This window comes from Cetorhinus maximus, chromosome 21 (genome assembly GCF_964194155.1).
Source record: "Cetorhinus maximus chromosome 21, sCetMax3.hap1.1, whole genome shotgun sequence".
Lineage (NCBI taxonomy): Eukaryota > Metazoa > Chordata > Chondrichthyes > Lamniformes > Cetorhinidae > Cetorhinus > Cetorhinus maximus.
This window is the reverse complement of record NC_135899.1, coordinates 76,736,801-76,758,219: the sequence shown is the minus strand read 5'-3', so window position 1 is coordinate 76,758,219 and position 21,419 is coordinate 76,736,801. Positions and strand designations below refer to the sequence as shown.

The window sequence follows — 21,419 nt, the reverse complement described above, 5'->3', positions numbered from 1 at the left end:
AATTCTTTGAGGAGGTAACTAGTAGGTTAGACAAAGGAGAGCCAATGGATGTTATCTACTTGGACTTCCAGAAGGCCTTTGACAAGCCTTTGCCGCATAGGAGGCTGCTCAGGAAGATAAGAGCCTATGGTGTTAGTGGCAAGGTACTAGCATGGATAGAAGATTGGCTGTCTGGCAGGAGGCAGAGAGTGAGGATAAGGGGGTCCTTCTCAGGATGGCGGCCGGTGACTAGTGGAGTTCCGCAGGGGTCAGTGTTGGGACCACAACTTTTCACTTTATACATTAATGATCTAGATGAAGGAACTGAGGGCATCCTGGCTAAGTTTGCAGATGATACAAAGATAGGTGGAGGGACAGGTAGTATTGAGGAGGCGGGGAGGCTGCAGAAGGATTTGGACAGGTTAGGAGAATGGGCAAAGGAGTGGCAGATGGAATACAACGTGAGGAAGTGTGAGTTCATGCACTTTGGTAGGAAGAATAGAGGAATAGACTATTTTCTAAATGGGGAGAGAATTCAGAAATCTGGAGTGCAAAGGGACTTGGGAGTCCTAGTCCAGGATTCTTTTAAGGTTAAACTTGCAGGTTGAGTCGGTAGTTAGGAAGGCAAATGCAATGTTGGCATTTATTTCGAGAGGACTAGAATATAAAAGCAGGGATGTGCTGCTGAGGCTTTATAAGGCTCTGGTCAGACCACATGTAGAATATTGTGAGCAATTTTGGGCCCCGTATCTCAGGAAGGATGTGCTGGCCCTGGAGAGGGTCCAGAGGAGGTTCACAAGAATGATCCCAGGAATGAAAGGCTTAACATATGAAGAACGTTTGAGGACTCCGGGTCTATCCTCGATGGAGTTTAGAAGGATGAGGGGGGATCTGATTGAAACTTACAGAATACTGAAAGGCCTGGATAGAGTGGACATGGGGAAGATGTTTCCATTAGTAGGAGAGACTAGGACCCGAGGGCACAGCCTCAGAGTAAAGGGAAGACCTTTTAGAACAGAGATGAGGAGAAACTTCTTCAGCCAGAGAGTGGTGAATCTATGGAATTCATTGCCACAGAAGGCTGTGGAGGCCAGGTCATTGAGTGTATTTAAGACTGAGATAGATAGGTTCTTGATTGGTAAGGTTATGGGGAGAAGGTGGGAGAATGGGGTTGAGAAACTTATCAGCCATGATTGAATGGCGGAGCAGACTCGATGGGCCGAATGGCCTAATTTCTGCCCCTATGTCTTATGGTCTTATGGACCCTCTTTTATTTTCTCCCTTGCTGTATTATTCCCTATTCCTTTATTCACCATGATTGCTGTCTATGCTGCTGGAAGGATGGGTACATAGTCTTCTCACAGGCTGCTGGCACAAGGTACCAGTTATTGCATAGGAATAGGAGTTCCATCATTCATTAGATAATGACTGAATTGTGCCTCAACTCTATTTGCCATCTTTTGTTCCATATCCCTTTGATGTTTTGGGCAGCTAATATCTATGGACATCGTGCAAGTTCCAAATGACCCCTCAGAATCCACAACCTTTTGGGGAATGGAGTTCCAGAATCCTAATATCTCTTGAAAAAAATGTTGTGAAAAAGTGTTGATTTCCCTCTGGTCTCACTCTCTGTCTTCCTCCAAACCTATGACCCACTGAGATCTCTGTGCTCCTCCAGTTCTGACTTTTTGTGCATCCCTGATTTTTGTTGCTTTGCCATTGGCAGCTGTGCCTTCAGGAGTCTGGGTCCTAAACCCTAAACCTCTCCGCCCCTCTCTCCCTTTTAAAACGCTCCTTAAAATCTTCCACTTTACCTAGCTTACAGTCACCTGTTCTAATATCTCCTTGTGTCTTGGTGTTATGTTTTGTTTGATAATGCATCTTTGAATTGCCTTGGGACATTTAACAACATTAAAAGTATTGTATAAATGAAGTTGTTGTTGTAGATCAGCTTAGCCCAAATTTTAAGACCATGCCCTTTGTTTCTCAGGCTCCCTGACCAGATGGAACAGCTTCTCTGAATCAAACCGTTGAATCATCTTAAACACCCCGATCAGACCACATCCCTCAATCTTCTAAACTCCAAGCTCCTCTGTGCAATCACTTGCTTATTTAAGTCCCCTTGTTTTGTTTTTTCAGGTTTGCCTCAATAGGCCATGACGGCGCTACCAGGAGCTGGGCCAAGGATCCCCGGCCTGCACTCACAGAGCACTGTGCCCGTCCACCCTACAGCACCAGTCCCCCCGCAGCCGCCGCAGAGTGCCCTGCGTGAGATCACATGCGTCACCCTCTGCAAGGTTGGCCAGGAAACTGTTCAGGACATTGTGGCGCGTACAATGGACATCTTCCACATGCTCCGGGCAACACAGGTGACTGGTTTCTCCCTCCCTTCTTAGTTTATTGCTCAGCAAAATGAGGGGTGTTGTGTTGAGCAATAGGACACTTTCCATTTCAGGCAGCAAGGACTTCCAGGTAAATCGCAGCATGAGTTAGGCATGCAAAGTATGAGGGGGTTCCCACTGATCTCACAGGACTCTGACGTCACAGGAGCCCAATTTTCACACTTTAATGAGACTTCCACTTGTTTCAGTAAGACTTGCATTCGCATAGCATCTTTTGCAACTTCAGGATGTCCCAAAGTGCTTTGCAGCCAATGAAGTAGATTTGAAGTGTAGCCACTGTTGTAACCTGGAAACACTTAGCAAGCTCCCACAAAAAAAATTACAACATAATTAACTAAGAAATCTGATTTGTGATGTTGGTTAAAGGATAAATATTGGCCATAACACCGGAGAGAACTTGCATGCTCTTTGAATAACGCCAAGGGATCCTTTACATCCACCTGAGAGGACAGGTGCCCTTAACTGTTCGCTGGAATAGCCTAGCTCAGTTGTATCAAATGGCAATATAAACCTAGGTTAAGTATAAAACCAGATGGACCACCTGGCATTGACCTTGGCATCAGGCAAAACAAAGACACTGCCCAGTGCAATCTACCCTGCAATGTCCTCTTTGTTAACATGTTGGAACTTGTGCCAAAATTGGAAGAGCTGTCCCACAGATTATCCAAGCAACAGCTTGACATAGTCATACTTAGAGAATCATAACTTTCAGCCAACATCCCAGCTTCCTCCACCACCATCCCTGCGCATGTCCTATCTCACTAGCTGTACAGACTCAGCAGACGTGTTGGCAGAGTGGTAAACAGTTGGGAGTGGCCCTTGGAGTCCTCAACATTGACTCAAGACCCCATGAAGTCTCATAACATCATGTCAAGCATGGGCAATGAAACCTTCCACTGATTACCATCTATTGCCCTCCCTCTCTCCCGCAGTCGATGTATCAGTGCTCCTCCATGTCGAATACCACTTGGCTGAAGTACTGAGGGTAGCAAGAGCACAGATTATACTTTGGATGGACATTGAAGTCCCTCACCCAACATCCAAGAGTGGCTCAATAGCACCACTGTTGACCAAGCTGGCCGAGTCATGAAAGACACATCTGCCAGACTACACCTGTGGCTGATGTTGAGAAGGCCAACACAGAAAAAACCTTTTAGGTAGGGATTCTTAATGCCATACTCAGTCAAATGCTGCCTTGATGCCAAGGGCAGTCACTCTCACCTCTTGAGTTCAGCTTATGTGTCCATGTTTGGACCAAGACTGTAATAAAGTCAGGAGCTGAGTGGCCCAGGCAGAACCCGAACTGAGCGTTAGTGAACAGGTTGTTGCTGAGTAAGTGTTGCTTGATAGCACTGCTGATGACAGTTTCCATCACTTTACTGATGATCGAGAATAGACTGAGGGGGCAGTAATTGGCTGGGTTGGATTTTTCCTGCTTTTTTTGGACAGAACATACCTGCGCAGTTTTCAATATTGCTGGGTAGATGCCAGTGTTGTAGCTATACCAGAACAGCTTGGCTAGGTGTGCATCCAGTTCTGGAGCAAAAGTCTTAAGAACTATTGCAGGAATATTGTCAGGGCCCGTAGCCTTTGCAGTATCCAGTGATTTCAGCTGTTTCTTGATATCCTGTGGAGTGAATCGAATTGGCTGACGACTGGCATTTGTAATGCTGGGGACCTCAGGAGGAGGCCGAGATGGATCATCCGCTCAGCACTTCTGGCTGAAAATGCTCAGCCAGATCTTTTGCGCTGATGCGCTGGTTTCCTCCTCATGGAGGGTGGAGATATTTGTGGAGCCTCCTCCTCCACTGAGTTGTTTAATTGTCCACCACTATTCGCAACTGGATGTGGCAGGACTGCAGAGCCTTGATTTGATCCGTTGGTTGTGGGATCACTTTGTCTGTCTATCACTTGCTGCTTATGCTGTTTGGCACTCAAGTAGTCCTGTGTTGTAGCTTCACCAGGCATGCCGTCCTGCACTCCATTGAACCAGGGTCAACCCCACCCCCTGGCTTGATTGTAATTATATAGTGGAGGATATTCTGGGTCATGAGTGCACAGGCTATGGGCCCTGACAACATCTTGCAATAGTACCGAAGATTTGTACCCCAGAACTAGCCACACCCCTTTCCAAGCTGTTCTGGTACAGTGCCAACACTGGACAAGTAGAAAATTGTCCAGGTATTTCCTGTCTACAAAAAGACAAATCCAATCTGGCCAGTGACCACCCCATCAGTCTGCTCTCAATCATCAAAGTGATGGAAGATACTGTTGACAGTGCTATCAAGTGGCACTTACTCAGCTGCTCACCAATCTCAGTTTGAGTTCTACCTGGGCCTATAACTCCAGACCTCATCGTGACCTTGGTCCAAACATGTACAAGAGAGTTAATGCTGGAGGTGAAGTGAGAGTGACTGCCCTTGACATCAATGTACCTTTTGACAGAATTTGGAATTGAAGAGTTCTAGGAAAATTGAAGTCAATGTGAATTGTAGGGTAAGTGGACTCTCCACTGGCTGAAGTCATACTTTACACAAAGGAAAGTAGTTATGAATGCTGGAGGCCAACTAACTCAGCCCCAAGACATCATTGCAGGAATTCCTCAGGGAAGTGTCCTAGGCCAAACCAGATGCTCCATCAATGACCTTACTTCTATCACAAGGCCCGAAGTAGGGATGTTCGCTAATTGCACAGTGTTCAGTTCCATTCTCAACTCTGCAGATAATGAAACAGTCCATGCCCACATGCAGCAAGACCTGGACAATATGCAGGCTTGGACTGATGAGGCGTAAATGCTACTTGCAACTTAATTGCCAGGCAATGCCCATCTTCAGGAAAAGACAGTCTAAGCATCTCCAATTGACATTACTGTTCCCGAAACCCCCACCATCAACATCCTGGGTGGAGGGAAGGTCACCATTGACTAAAGCTTAACTGGCTGAGTCACATAAATACTGTGGCTGGGAATTTTGCAGCAAGTGACCTTAGCACCTTAGTTTAATGTCTCATCCAAAAGACGGCACTTCTGACCAATGGAGCATTCCTTCCATAGTGGATGTGTCAGTCTAGGTTATGTGCTCAAGGCTTTGGAGTGGGACTTGGGTTGACAACCTATTATATCTGAGGTGAGAGTGCTACCCACTGAGATACAGTTAGCACATCTGTGCCTTTATTATTGCAATGACATTTAAACTGTCAATATTTCCTACTGAAAGCCACAAACATGAGTTCTATGCGTCTGCCTGCAATTTTATAAAAACAGGAAACGTACCCAAGCTGTTAGCAACTGACTTGAAATAAGTTTTCATAATGGTGCAGTGACTGAGCCATATAAACCACAAAGGTCCTAGGTAGTGTCAACCATGACGAGCTGTTTTCCCCATTGTCCAGAACAGTAGAACCAGAGGACACGGCCTGTGCTTGAAGAGATTTAATTTTAAAACTGAGATTTAAGTGACCGAGCGGCCAATCTATACAACAGGCTCCCTAGGGAGATGGTGGGAGCTGTTAATGGTAGTTCATTCAAATTAGATTTCATGCTGGAAGTAACATGTTGGGATACAGTATATGAGTAATTTCAGACAAGTGTAGCATGCTTGGGAGGCAGAGGAAACTTTGGGCCTATGGTTCACAAAACTTTCTTCCACTTGGGTTTCCCTCTCCTTATGTCCGGGTCTATTTGAATTCGAGGATGGGAATTACAAATCGAGGACAGTGGGGATCCATGAGCCATTTATTGTTGGTTCACAAGAAGGATATGGGGCAGCAGAGTTTTGGATGAGCTAATATTTGTGAAGGGTGAAAGATAAGAACGTGAGGAAGTTTCAGCAGTAGATGAGCTTACACAGGGGTTGGAGGCAGGTGATATTATGAAGGTGGCAGTCTATGCAACGGAGAGGTTGTGAAACGAGGGGCTCAGCTTGAAGTCAAATGGGAGGGTGAGGTTGTAATCAATCTGATTCTCTTTCTGGTCCCTGAAATATTTTTGGTGTTCAACACCCCGGAGAGGTAGTACATAGTGCTGATACCTAAGATCTGATATTTTTATTGTTTCTCATCACTGTGATTCCAATGACTCATGATGTTAACTGGGACTTTAACAACTTGGTTAAAAGAAAGAAAGAACTTGCATTTCTATAGCACCTTCAGTGGGGACATCCTTCAGGATGTCCAAAGCACTTCACAATGAAATATATTTCGAGAGCATTCACAGATGTAAGGAAGGAAACAGCAACTAATTTATGGGCAGCAAGATCCCACAAACAATAATAATTCCAGATAATCTGTAGTAGTGATGTTGGTTGAAGGATACTGGTAAATATTGGGCAGCAAATGGGTTGAATTTCTCTTTTTCCTTCAGGATAATGCCATTTGACCTTTTTAAGTCCCACTGAGGACAGGGCCTCTGTTTTAATATCTGATTTGAAAGACAGTGATTGTAATATTTCTTCAGTACCACTCTGGACTGTCAGCTTGGAGTTTGTTCTCAAAGTCTCTGGAGTGGGACTTGAGCCCATGACCTTCTGACTGTAGGGTGGGAGTACTACCACTGAACCACGGCAGACTTTAAGACAAGTTTTAGGTTCTAATCTGTGCAGCAAAGATCAAGATCAAGCGAATTCAATCACCCATGTGCCCTTTGCTGATATGTTTCTAGTGCTTTGGTAAGCTGATATCGTCAAAGGTGAGAATAATTAAAAACTGTGGGAAATATTTGCAAGGTCTGGCAGCGTCTGTGGAGAGAGAAACAGAGTTAACGTTTCAAGGTGAATCTGACGACTTTTTTTTCGAAGGTGATAGTGCTTGTGGCTGCTCTTTCTCATGTTTATCCTCGGCACGTGGGCATAGCTGGTTGCCCCCAGATACAAGTGGCTGGGCCACTTCGGAAGATAGTTAAAAGTAAAACATGTTGATGGAGGACTGGAGTTGCAGACCAGACCGGGTAAAGATGGCAGATTTCCTTCCCTGAAGGTCTTTAGTGAAATAATTAGGTTTCTATGGCATGCTCAGCAGATGAGGCAGCATCTGTGGAGGGAAAGAGTTAATAATGTTTCAGATGTTCTGCTGAAACATTAGCTCGGTTTATCTCTCCGCAGGTGCTGCCTGACCTATGCGTATTTCCAGCATGTTTTGTTTTATTTCACATTTCCAGCATCCGCAGCATTTTGCTTATGTATTAGGTTTCTATGACAACCTGACTGCTTCAGGGTGACTTTTATTGATACCAGCTTATTATTTATAGATTTTTAAAACTGAGCTAAAATTCTCGAACTGTCATGGTGTGCTTTAAACTTGCACTCTGTGTATTACTAGTCCCATAATGCAGTATATCCATTGCACTATTGGGCTGCCAACTCTGGATATATTCCTGGAGGTTTAATCACACGACCTTCTGCCTTCAGCTACCCTGCCCAGACAAGCAGCTTTTATTCATTTTCATTAGTTTTATAACTAAAACAATGAAAGCTAAACAAAAACCACAGCGAGACAGTAATAAGAGCTAAATTCAAAAAACTGCGGATGCTGGAAATCCAAAACAAAAACAGAAACAGAAATGCCTGGAAAAACTCAGCAGGTCTGGCAGCATCGGCGGAGGAGAGCACAGTTGACGTTTCGAGTACTCGTGACCCTTCAACAGAACTAAGTAAAAATAGGAAAGGGGTGAAATATAAGCTGGTTTAAGGGGGGGGTTGTTGGGACAAGCAGCCAGTAATAGGTGGGGATAACCAAAAGATGTCACAGACAAAAGAACAAAGAGGTGTTGAAGGTGGTGATATTCTCTAAAGGAATGTGCTAATTAAGAGTAGAAGGCAGGACAGACGAGGCTCCCACCACCCCACCAGCCTCCGCATTCAAAGGATCATCCTCCGCCATTTCCGCCAACTCCAGCATGATGCCACCACCAAACACATCTTCCCTTCACCCCCCCGGCGGCATTCCGTAGGGATCGTTCCCTCCGTGACACCCTGGTCCACTCCTCAATCACCCCCTACTCCTCAACCCCCTCCCACGGCACCTTCCCATGCGACCGCAGAAGATGCAACACCTGCCCCTTCACTTCCTCTCTCCTCACCGTCCAAGGGCCCAAACACTCCTTTCAAGTGAAGCAGCATTTCACTTGCACTTCCCTCAACTTAGTCTACTGCATTTGCTGCTCCCAATGCGGTTTCCTCTACATTGGAGAGATCAAACGCAGACTGGGTGACCGCTTTGCAGAACACCTTCGGTCTGTCCGCAAGCATTACCCAGACCTCCCTGTCGCTTGCCATTTCAACACCCCACCCTGCTCTCTTGTCCACATGTCTGTCCTTGGCCTGCTGCATTGTTCCAGTGAAGCTCAATGCAAACTGGAGGAACAGCACCTCATCTTCCGACTAGGCACTTTACAGCTTTCTGGACTGAATATTGAGTTCAACAATTTTAGATCTTGAACTCCCTTCTCCATCCCCACCCCCTTTCCGTTTCTTCCCCCTCCTTTTTGTTATTTCCAATAATTTATATAGATTTTTCTTTTCCCACCTATTTCCATTATTTTTAAATGTATTTCCACCCATTATTTATCTCTACCTTTTAGTATTCTCCCACCCCCACTAGAGCTATCTGTACCTTGTCTGTCCTGCCTTCTACTCTTAATTAGCACATTCCTTTAGATAATATCACCACCTTCAACACCTCTTTTTGTTCTTCTGTCTGTGACATCTTTTGGTTATTTCCACCTATTATTGGCTGCTTGTCCCAACAACCGCCCACCCCCCCCCACCCCACCTTTAAACCAGCTTATATTTCACCCCTTTCCTATTTTTACTTAGTTCTATTGAAGGGTCATGAGTACTCGAAATGTCAACTATGCTCTCCTCTGCCGATGCTGCCAGACCTGCTGAGATTTTCCAGTAATAAGAGCTGCTGAGAAGAGGCGAAATGCATTCTCCATTAGGAAAGAAGTAGGACATAAAGGGATGTGCCCACGCAGCCGGATACTCACCCTGTGCCTGGTTAGTGTGTCAGTAGAGGCTTCTGATGTTTCAGTCGGCGAAAACTCCCATTGTGTGTTTTTCTTTGCAGTATGGTACCTCAACCACCAGAGGACGCAGTTGCTCTTTGTGAACAATCCCAGCCATCTGCTGGCAGCAGTTCAGGCTACAATGTTTTTATCGTCAGTTAGTTGGCAACAGGAGCAATGAGCGCATGCACTGAATTTGAGCTTCTTTGTTAATGGGAGTATGACAAAGGCTTTGAAAATCTGTACTGAAGGACAGCAGGCGAGCTTTAGATTTCTAAGTGTCCCTAGAATTATAGAATAATGCAGGACAGAAGGAGGCCAATCAGCCCACCTTGCCTGTTCCAGCTCTTTGTAAGAGCTATCCAATTAATCCCACTCCACTGCTTTCTCCCCTATGGTAACTGGATGGAAAATCACTCCCTCCTGCCAATCATGGATCATGTGATGTACTGTGGGGGCCCTGGCTACAGAAGTTCAAACTCGACTGGTCTGAGATATTTTACCTAAAATCGGATGGAATCCAAGAACTGCTAAGGAAATACAACATGGTTTTTTGGGATGAATTAGGGAAGTTAAAAGGCATGCATGCCAAGAGACATGTTGATCCTCAGGCAACACCACATTTCTCCAAGGGCAGGCCTGTGCCTTATACTTTGAGAAAGTGGATGCGGAGCTGTGCCAGTTAGAAAAGCTGGGCATCATCCAACCTGTCCAATTCTCGGAGTGGGCTGCACCCATAGTTCCAGTGGTTAAGCCGGACCGCACCATATGCATCTGTGGAGGATATAAATTGACAGTAAATAAGGCAGCAAAACTAGATAAGTCATCTATCCTTGGAATGGGGTACAAATGTGCCAAGCTGGCTGGAGGCAAGTCCTGTATGAAATTGGATATGAACCATGCCTACCAACAATTTAGAACTGGGTAGCACATCGAGAGAATATGTGACTTTTAACGTACACGAGGGTCTCTAAGTTTACTCGTCTACCCTTTTGAGTCTTGTCAGCATGAGCTATTTTCCAAAGAACAATGGAGAGTCTTTTGCAAGGACACCCACGAGTGGCAGTATATTTGGATGATCTCATCACTGGGTCAACTGAGATTGAACACTTGACCAACCTGGAGGAGGTGCTAAGAAGGTTCATGGAAGCCGGTGTATGGAAAAGGAAAAATGCACATTTTGAATACCAGAGGTCACTTATCTAGGCTGCAGGGTGGACGCCATGGGTTTAGATCCAGTAGAAGAAAGTTCAGGCAATAAAAGATGCACCATCACCATCCAACGTAACAGAACTCTAGTCCTTCCTGGGTATGACCAACTACTATAGCTGCTTCTTACCCAACCTGCCAACTGTTTTGGCTCCATTACACTCGCTGCTTAAAAAAAGAACCACCATTGGTCATGGGGTTCACAACAGGAAGAAGCCTTTGTGAAAGCGAAGGAATTGCTGCATTTATCTTATTTATTGGTGCACTATGACCCATTGAGAGAGCTGGTATTAACACGTGATGCCTCTCCTTATGGTGTAGGAGCCATGTTATCACACAAAATGGATCAGAAAGGCTCATTGACTATGCCTCGAGAACTCTCTCCACAGCTGAGAAGAGCTATTCTGTTAGAAAAAGAAGGATTGTCGGTAGTCTTGGGTGCAAAAAAAAAAAGTTTTGCCAGTACCTACATGGATGACATTTTATCATTGTGCCAGACCATAAACCATTAATGGGATTATTCAGCGAGAACAAGGCTATTCTGCCAAAAGCATCAGCAAGAATACGATTCTGGGCACTCTCATTATCTGTATTTGAGCATACTTTTATATACCACACTGGAAATGCAGATGCACTCAGTCACCTCCCGTTACCAGATAGCATTGTAAATACTCCCGTTCCACAAGAATTAGTGCTATTATTGAATTTATTAGATTCTTCGCCTGTTTGTGCGAAACAAATTTAAAATTTGTCGAACAAAGATCCAATATTGTCAAAAATCAGAGACTTTGTTTTGCAAGGATGGCCTCGCTTGTATCTGAAGAATCGAGAACATTCCATGTCCGAAACAAGGAATCAAATTGTCAAGACAGAATTGTGTTGTGGAGTTTGAGTTGCCATACCATCACAAGGTAGAGAGCCACTCTTGACAGAGCCCCACACTCTGCATCCAGGTATATCAAAGATGCTTGCGTGAAGCTATGTCTGATGGCCCAGCATTGACAGTGACATTGAAAGCATGGTCAAGCGCTGTCAGCAACAGCAGAAGTTGCCTGTTTTGGCTCCCCTGATCCATGGGAGTGGCCTGTTTGACCCTGGGTTGACTACATATCGATTTATGAGGACCATTCTTAGGTACCAGGTACCACGTTCTTGTTAATTATAGATGCACGTTCAAAATGGATGAATGTGTCTGAAGTCAAATCGCCAACATTGAACGCAACTATTGAGAAACCACGTCACTGTTTCAGCATACATGGCCTACCTGAAATTTTCATTTCTGACAATGGTACAGCCTTTACCAGCACAGAGTTCCAGAAATTTATGGGTCTGAATGGAATCCGACATATTAAAACAGCTCCTTGGCATCCCTCATTGAATGGTCTAGCCAAGAGGGCAGTACAAACTTAAGCCTGGCATGAAAAAAAATATCGGAAAACACTCTGGAATCTTTACTTTCCCCGTTCCTCTTCAGTTATTGTACAATGCCACGTTCGACTATGGGTTGAACACTGTCAGAGTTATTAATGAAATGTCGTCTGCATACATGTTTACACTTAGTGTTCCCAAATTTAGAGGGGAAGTTAGCACAGAATCAGAGTAATCAGAAATTTTAATCATGACATACACCAGTTTGCACATTCAGTGTAGGTGACGTGATATAGGTGTGAAATTTCGGCAGTGGACCCTGCTGGGCTCTGGGAGCCATTGTTTCAGAGACTGGTCCATTATCTTCCAAGTACAAGTGGGAGATAGAATTGTCCGTAAGTACCTAGATCACATCCATGCCAGAGAGACATTCCAACAGTTAACTGATCAACCTGTGATTAACCGCCTGAGGTGTGTGATCGACCTAGAACAGGCATTCCATATGTTTCAGAACAGTTGCCAAATCCTGAACTGCCACATTTTGATGTCTCATACTGCAGTTCTCGACCCTGTCGATCCTGTTCAGGAACCTCCAGTGGTAGAGCTATGCTGCTCTAGCAGTATAAGATGACCACCTTGGAGACTTGATTTAAAATCACCTGAAATTGTATATGTGTTTGTTGAATTGTTTGTGTTTTTCTGAGTAATTGTAACCAACTAAAGGGGGAGGGAATGTGGTAACTGGATGTGTAGTCACTCCCTCCTGTCAATCATGGGTCATGTGATATACTGTGGGAGCTCTGACCCGTGAGCTCTCAGCCCGGGCAATTCGCAGGGCGGGTCTTTTCCGACCAGTGATCTGGTCGAGCGTGCAAGACTGAAAATGTCTCTGTAATAAAATGTAACTGTTTCTTGATAAAAACCAGTCTGCTCCACAGTCATCACATCCCCTTAGCCCTGAAAAGTTTTTCCCTTCAAATATTTATCCAATGCCTTTTTGAAAGTTATTATCAAGTCTGCTTCCCCCTCCCTTTTTTAAGACAGTGCCTTCCAGTCTCTCATCTTGCTTCTGGTTCTTTTACCAATTGCTTCAAATCTGTGCCCTCTGGCTACTGACCCTCCTGATGTTTCTCTTTGTTTTAAAAAAAAAACCCCTTCATAATTTTGAAAACCTCTATCAAATCCCCTCTTAACCTTCTCTGCTCTAAGGAGAACAACCCCAGCTTCTCCAGTCTCCTCACTTAACTAAAATCCCTCATCCCGATATAGTTTGGGAAGAGATAATTAATTTCGACATCATGATAAAGAGATGGAAATCGGGGAAAGAAATTCCCTGGACAGGAGGAGCTCTGCTATGTGGAACGTTCTGGATTGGCACAGGATGTTGCCACTCAGTTTCCGCTTTACTTTCTCACGTTAAGATCCGGCTTAAAATATAAACAAAAAATGCTAGAAACACTCAGCACGTCTGGTAGCATCTACAGAAAGAGAAACTGAATTAAAGTTTTAAGTCTGTGACCTTTCATTTCTCTCCCTCTCTCCAGGGTGTCTGCAGTACTTTTTTTGTTTTTATTTTAGATTTCTAGCAACTGTAGTGTTTGCTTTTTTGTGTAAGATCTATCTTTACCTTTTTTAATTAGTGAGACCTGAATATCTACCTTTATCTCTTTAACTATTGAGAGCTGAAGTAAGCACTTGGCATCGAGGGCTGCCAAATAATGCAACTGAGGTTGACATAATTCCTTTAACATCCCAAAGGCACTTCACAGGAGAGTTATCAAGCAAAGTCTAACACAAAGCCACAAGGAGATATTCGGCCAGGTGACCAAATGCTTGGTCAAAGAGGTAGGATTTAAGAAGAGACTTGGAGGAAAGAGAGAAAATGGCAGAGAGGTTTAGGGAGCAGATTATAGTGCTTGAAGCCAAGGCAGCTGAAAGCATAGTTGTCAATGTTGAAGTGATGAAAATTGGGGGATGCGCAAGGGGCCAGAATTGGAGGAATGTAGAGATCTCGGAGTGTTGTGGGGCAGGAGGAGGTTACTAAAAATAGGGAGGGGGAGGCCATAAAGGGATTTGAAAACAATGAAGTGAAATTTTTAAAACTCATCACAGGTAGATGGGCAAGAATGGGGGAAAAACCAATTCAGCCAACCTAGTTTGTCTATCCTGGTAGAATCTACGCATTCCTCCCCATGCACTCTCCCTCCAAGGCATTTAATTCTTTATAGTTTTCGACTCCACTATTCCAGTCAGCAGTTCATTTTGTATGTTGACTGCGTGAGGTGTTTCTTAAATCGGTCTTAAATTTGTCTCGCGTGAGTTTGAACTTGTATTCCTATTACTGTTTAATCTGAAGCAATGTTTCAGATTTACTATTTCTGTCCCATTCACTCTTCTTTGCCTCGATCAGGTCACCTCCCAGCTGCTTCCCTCTAAGGTTGCAGAGCTAGGTTTCCCTTTATAACTGAATTCTCTTCTGCCATCTCCTCTGTGCACGCCACTTGCTTGGTTCCATTCCTACCAGTTCCAGTACAGGTAATTGCAGCCTTGCACTGATTGGAAGTGTTAAGCAAAGTCACTGGTGAGTTGGAAACTGAAATAAGAGCACAGAATTTGCTGGGAAAATAATGGTGAGATTTAATGGCATTCGCCATGTGTAAATCGCTCAGCAATTTGCAGAGAGGATGAGATCCTCCTTGACTTTCGAATCGCCACAAGTTGCTAAACAATTTAGTTTCATGGAGATAGCAGCTCGCCCACACCCTCTCTGCGAGTATCAGGATATTGCTGCATTTTCCTATTAGTTACCCACTAAACATGCGCAAAGTTAGAGCTGGTACTTGATGGCATAAGGATCCTTTAAAAGATAAGATGTCACTCAAACTTTCCAGCTCAGAAAGGAAACAACTAAAACTGAGAACTCTCATTCCTGCCAGTGGTAAATTGTACTTAAGAAATTTGTTACATTGAAAATTTCATCTTTCCTTGTCTCTCTCTCCCCCTGATTTTATTCTAATCACTTTGTTTCCTTCTCTGTTGTTCACCTGTTTCTTTCTCAATCCTTAAATCCCATTGTTTTAACAAAATGGATGGTTGGTCCCATCACTCAAGGTTATCAGCTTGCACTTCCAGCAATTTATGACCAAACCTTTTAAGCTGAAGGGTGTAGGAGAAGGTGTAACTAATAGGACGTATCACACGTTGCGCCCCCCACCAACCCCTCTGATTCTCCTCCCTCCCCGACCCTCCCCAACTCCAACAAAATCTGAGCCAACAGTTTTAACTGAAGAAGCCAGTAGTCCCTGGGCATTGTGTTTGCTGATGTGACAACAGATACTGCACTTCAGAACGTAACCCATCATATGAAAGATTCTGATAGGATCAGGGACAATGTAACACGCAACAGATAAATTAATTGCCTTCTTCTACCTCATGCAGACAAGAGTTATGGAGGTTTTTATAACATAGGAGCAACATTAGGCCATTCAGCCCCTTGAGCCTGTTCTGCCACTTCGTGGCTGATCGGCATATTAACTTCAACTCAGGAGTAATCAGGGTAATGCTTGCGGACAGAACGAAGGTGTTCTGCAAAGCGGTCACCCAGTCTGTGTTTGGTCTCTCCAATGTAGAGGAAACCGCATTGGGAGCAATGAATGCAGTAGACTAAGTTGAGGGAAGTACAGGTGAAATGCTGCTTCACTTGAAATGAGTGTTTGGGCCCTTGGACAGTGAGGAGAGGGGAAGTAAAGGGGCAGGTGTTGCATCTTCTGCGGTTGCATGGGAAGGTGCTGTGGGAGGGGGTTGAGGTGTAGGGAGTGATGGAGGAGTGGACTAGGGTGTCACGGAGGGAACGATCCCTACGGAATGCTGCCGGGGGTGGGGGGTGAAGGGAAGATGTGTTTGGTGGTGTCATCATGCTGGAGTTGGCGGAAATGGCGGAGGATGATCCTTTGAATGCGGAGGCTGGTGGGGTGATAGGACTCCGTCCCATTCTCTCGTTCCTTTGCCTCCGTCGCATCTGTTCTGATGATGCCACTTTCAAAAACAGTTCCTCTGACATGTCCTCCTTCTTCCTTAACCGAGGTTTTCCACCCACGGTGGTTGACAGGGCCCTCAACCGTGTCCAGCCCATCTCCTGCGCATCCACCCTCACACCTTCTTCTCCCTCCCAGAAACATGATAGGGTCTCCCTTGTCCTCACTTATCACCCCACCAGCCTCCGCATTCAAAGGATCATCCTTTTTGTTTTTTCTAATAATTTATATAGATTTTTCTTTTCCCACCTATTTCCATTATTTTTAAATTTATCTCTACCTTTCAGCCTTTTTCGATTCCTTCACCCCACCCCACCCCCACTAGGGCTATCTGTACCTTGCTTGTCCTGCTTTCTACCCTTAATTAGCACATTCCTTAGATAATATCACCACCTTCAACACCTCTTTGTCCTTTTGTCTGTGACATCTTTTGGTTATCTCCATCTATCACTGACCCGCTATCCAACTCTATTGTCCCAATCCCCCCACCCCACTTAAACCAACTTATATTTCACCCCTTTTCTATTTTTCATTAGTTCTGTTGAAGAGTCATGCGGACTCGAAACGTTAACTGTATTCCTCTCCACTGATGCTGCCAGACCTGCTGAGTTTTTCCAGGTATTTTTGTTTTTGTTCCCAGTTTCTCTAGTCTCTCTACATAACTGGACTCCCTCCTCATCCTTGGCACTATTCTAGTAAATCTGTATCTCTCCAAAAACCTAATTTGGGGGAAAAGTCATATTGTCTGCAAGCTGACCTGCTTCTGGAACTTTCCAGGATTAAAGTTCAGATCCATTGTGTTTCTCCTGAAGTATTGTTGAATGGTGGCGGTGGACGGGAGGGTTGGAGGAGGGTGTTGGAGAGAGTAAGAGAGGGGTGATGGGTTGCAGTGATTGGGAGTGACTCTGTATGTTGGTAATATTTACATCTCCCTGTATCCAGTCTATATTCCACCCTTTCTTTTTATACAGCTTCCGAATGGCGTAACACAGAATCACGTGGTGTACCAGGAGCGGTACAACAAACTCCAAGAGCACCTTCGCCAGCTCACTCTACTCTTCAAGAAGCTGCGGTTGTTGTACGATAAATGTGGAGAGACGTGCGGGGTCTCTGATGTCTCTGTAACAGAGGTGCCTAGCGACAAACTCAGACTTCTTTCTAATAGGGTCTCTTTTTGGTGCAAATAATGGACCGAGGAAATTGAAATATGGAATTAGTGAGCACCTCCCCACTTTTTAAATATCACTGAACTAAGAGCGGGTTTTGGTCAGCCAAAGACCAGCAGGGATTTATTGGCCTCGGAGGGGGATGCAGTGCAGATATTGCGGAATGATAGGGCTTAAAGGGTTACATGATAAGGCAAGTTTCATAAATGTAGTTTGTATTTCTTATGGTTTAAAAGTTGAGGAGTAATCTACTCGAGGTGATTAAAATGAAAGAAATTTAATAGAATAGATACAGAGAAACTAATTCCCCCTGGTGGAGGAATGCAGAATAAAGGGGCATGGTCTTATAATTAGACTTGGGCTGTTCAGAGGCAATGTTAGGAAGCACTGTTGCACACGGAGTAATAGAAATCTAGAACACTCTCTCCCAAAAGGCTGTGGAGGCCGGGGGTCAGTTGAAACTTTCAGGACTGTTAGATTTTTGTTGGGTAAGGGATATGGAGCAAAGGTAAATAAATGGAGTTGCAGATCAGCAATGATCCAATTAAATGGAGGAGCAGGATTGAGCTAAGTGGGCTACTCCTGTTCTTGTGTCCCTTTACAAACCCTGTTTTCTCTCTCTTCTCTCTGCAGTTAATTCCTTTCGTGGGTGAGGAGCCCTTCAGACCTTCAGATCTTCCCAATGTTGGCGGGTTAGCAAACAAAGAGTGCCGGGAAATCCTTGAGGTAAAGCGGGTGTGATCGCAGCTTCTGATTTTGAAATCATTTCTGTACCACATTCATGGAAGTGCAGGAGGATCTTTTGTGGAAATCCCCATGGACAGGGCTCTGTCCCAGAAGCCCCCAGATTCACCCCATCCAGAGTTTTATTTAAAAATAGCAGTTAGCCTGAGATGTGGTCTGGAGAACCAGAGCTGCCATGGTGAAACCTTTTTGTAAATGTGAATTGTTATGAGATGGATTGCGCTGAAATGTCTGAGAGAAAATTCAAAAGAGAGCTGGGTAGATACTTTGAGAGAAAATTTGCAGGGTTACAAGGTAAGACCGGGGTTGTGAGATTAATTGGATAGCTGTAAAAAGCCAGCAGCAGGCATGATGGGCTGAATGGCTTCATTCTGTGCTGTATCAGTCTATGATTCTAATTATGAGGTTTAGCTGCTAACCTGACCTGTTCCTTTAAAGCCACTGTTTGAATACTGCCTATGGGACTCCAGGTAACTAGTTGATGGATGTTAGTTGCTTTTAAATAGTAAATGGCATTTTTAACATCTGTAACAAGGTAAATTGTCTGGGGTACAACAAATGAGCTACTGTCAATAGTGGTTTCAGTTCGTCGTGTTCAAATTTGCCTGACATAAAACACAGATATTTCAATTTGATCTGATTGTAAAGGCAAACTCTTGAAGTGAAGCTTGGTAGAGCGTTGTGACAGATAATCACAGTCTCAGTGGGATTACAATGGTGGAAAACCAGCTGCATGCACCAGCTTACCCGACTTTGCAGCATTTGCTTGGGCACTCCAGCACAGCTGGATGCAAACCCGAGAAACTTTCCCCATGACATTGAATTACAATGTGCAATGCGAATGCGGTACTGAGGGAGGTGTTGTCTTTCATGTAAGATATTAAACCAAAGCTCTGTCTGCCCCCTCCGGTGGAAGTAAAAGATCTCATGGTAGTTTCTTGAAGAATTGTAGGGGACTTATCTCTGGAGACCTGGGCCAATGTTTATCCCCTAAATAACAATTAATACATGTTATTTGGTATTTCATTGTTGTTTGTGGGACCTGGCTGTGCGTTTTTTTTTTGTCAATGGTGGTTTACCATTGCCTTCCACTCAGTGGGGCAGGGTGAGGAAGCTGGTCCCAAGTCTACTTCAGTCAGAACAGGAATCAAACCTGTGTAGTTGGCATTATTCTGAAGCGTAAACTCACCACCTAGTCAACTGAGCTAACTGGTCCCCTAGATAAACTTTTTACATATTATTGAGAATGAAAAGCCAGGGTTGAAAGTCTCATAGTTCAGGTTGAATAGACGGAGAAGATGAGCTAAAACAAGAAGTGAGTAAATGAGTTGACACCCTGGGGTTTATAGCTCTGAAGCTTCAAGCAGCCAGACATCCCTGCTTCCTTTCTCCCCTGCCAGTCACATTCTGGTCCATGTTGTTTCCGCTGTCATTCCTGGGAGATGTCGATACTAGTGCTTTGAGTTGCAGTCCTGAATTGAGCTAGTGGTTGGCTGTATATAGAGGGTCTGTGTCCTGTCTGTCTTACTGTTCAAGAAGGTTAATGAGAAAGTGGCATTCAGTCATTCAAATCTCCTCCCTCCAGTACATTCACTGAAATAACTACAGCTACAGTAACAATAATCAGAAATTGCTCAAGTTTTCAACAAACAGTCCAGGCTTTGAGTGTCTTTATCAGAACAGAGACTGGATATTAATGGGTAGAAATTGGTCATTGTTGTATCCATGCTCACTCCATTCCCCTTCTCCCTCTTCTTCTAGCCCTTTGTCTTTTTCTGCCCCTTTCTCTCACCCCTTCTACACCTCCCATCCCTAGCTCCCTCTTCCTCCCTCTCATCCATCGTTGATCTGAGTATAGAATTCTGATTAAGTGCAGATTGACTCTCAAGCTTGAGTTGGGAGCAGCAATGAATTGTTGCCTTATTCATATGTATTACAAGTGTTAAATAACAGGTCGTGTTATGTTCTTGGTCTCTCTTAAATGTCAGATTATTTTTGTGTCTGTGCACGATACCCACTCATACATGGGACCTTGTATAATTTATATAAAGGTTGCTCATTAGGCTTTGTTTTTCTTTAAATGCCAAGGACTCTTGTGCTATATGGACCTGAGCCAGATAACTTCTCAATTACTTGCTAATTCATGTCTGAAAGCAAATTGCAAATAATTAGTAAAAAGGTCAGTGTAATCATCATTGTGGAGGAAAAAAAATGCCAAATGTTACTCGGTCCCGGTGTTGATACGTCTGAGTAAGTTCATTAGACTGAAACAGTGCATCTAGGAGTCCGATCTGGGCCTCCTAAGGACAGCTGATCCATTGTAGTGTACAAAAAAGTGCCTTGGTTTACAGAAGGGACTTCAGTTATGTGGAAGAACTGGGTTGGCTCTCCTTCGAGCAGAGAATGCTAAAGGGAGATTTGATAGAGGTGAAGGATTTTGACAGAGTAAACAGGGAGAAACTGTTTCTCGTGGAAGAAGGGTTGGTAACCAATGAACACAGATGTTAAGATGGTAAAGAGCCAGGGGCCCGATGAGAATATATTTTTTACTCGGTAAATTGTTTGTGTCTGGAATGCACTGCCTGAAAGGGCTGAGGAAGCAGATGGCTGAGCATGTCCAAGGCACTGATAGAACTCTCCTCTTCTTCGGAAAAGCTGTGGAATCTCTTCTACCCACTTGAGAGGGTAGATTGGAGCTTAGTCACACCTGAAAACGGTGGAAAAGTGGCTAAAATCTGTCAAAAGGAGGAAAGAAATATCAACTCATTCTGTTCTTTGTTCTCCCAGAAGCTACAACAGAAAAACCAAGAACTGAAGCACATTATGGACCAGCTACGGAATCTCATTTGGGACATCAATTCTATGCTGGCAATGAGGAACTAAGCTCAGGGCGAAAATCCCGTTTTGTTTTACAAACTGACCTCTTCATTTAAATCTGTGTAAACAAAGAAACCTTCAAGTAGTTGGTGTGTTTTTAAAAAATTTTTTTGCACTGTATATATAACTGTTTTTCTACATTTACAAATAAAAAGAAAAACAAAAAAATGTACACTGGGGAGAGGGAAATTGATTTGTCAGTTCAGTGACTACTTTGCTCAGTAAATTTGTTTAGACATCATGAGTCTTACTGAACCAACATGCTGCATTATTTTTGTGTGTGAAATGATCAGATCCAGTTTCTCTGGCCTGGATTTGATGGAGGCAACAGGGGACCTGCCGAGTGGAGAGAGAGTGCCTCTTTCTGGAAGGCCCAAATTAAGTGCCAATCAGGTTAATTGCATAGCGGCTTGCCTTCCCTGGGATCAAGGAAACTGATGGGGGGTGGGTGGGGGGCAGAAATCTCGCCTGCCAGCCAATCATTGTAGTCCAATCAGAGGCCGGCAGCTCTATTGAACGGCAGCGCCACGGAAGGTGACGGCTGCTGCTGTAACAAAATCCACCCAATGCAGAGGGTTGTCACTGGATCCCAGGTCAGAAGCGAGTGATGGCAGGAGGCGGAGCCACAGGGAGGGGAGTC

General features: G+C 44.3%; 1 protein-coding gene across 3 annotated transcripts in view; it reads left to right on the top strand.

Annotated features, from left to right (window-relative positions):
• LOC144696015 (mediator of RNA polymerase II transcription subunit 30) overlaps positions 1 to 20,951 on the top strand; it is a 29,815-nt gene extending 8,864 nt beyond the window's left edge. For all 3 annotated transcript variants that reach the window (XM_078567186.1, XM_078567187.1, XM_078567188.1), the window contains exons 2-5: positions 2,119 to 2,348; positions 16,964 to 17,122; positions 17,792 to 17,884; positions 20,690 to 20,951. In XM_078567186.1, coding sequence (XP_078423312.1) covers positions 2,136 to 2,348; positions 16,964 to 17,122; positions 17,792 to 17,884; positions 20,690 to 20,785 — 561 coding nt within the window. In that variant the 5' untranslated portion in view covers positions 2,119 to 2,135 and the 3' untranslated portion in view covers positions 20,786 to 20,951. The remainder of the gene's footprint in view (positions 1 to 2,118; positions 2,349 to 16,963; positions 17,123 to 17,791; positions 17,885 to 20,689) is intronic.
• Positions 20,952 to 21,419: the final 468 nt, after the last annotated feature.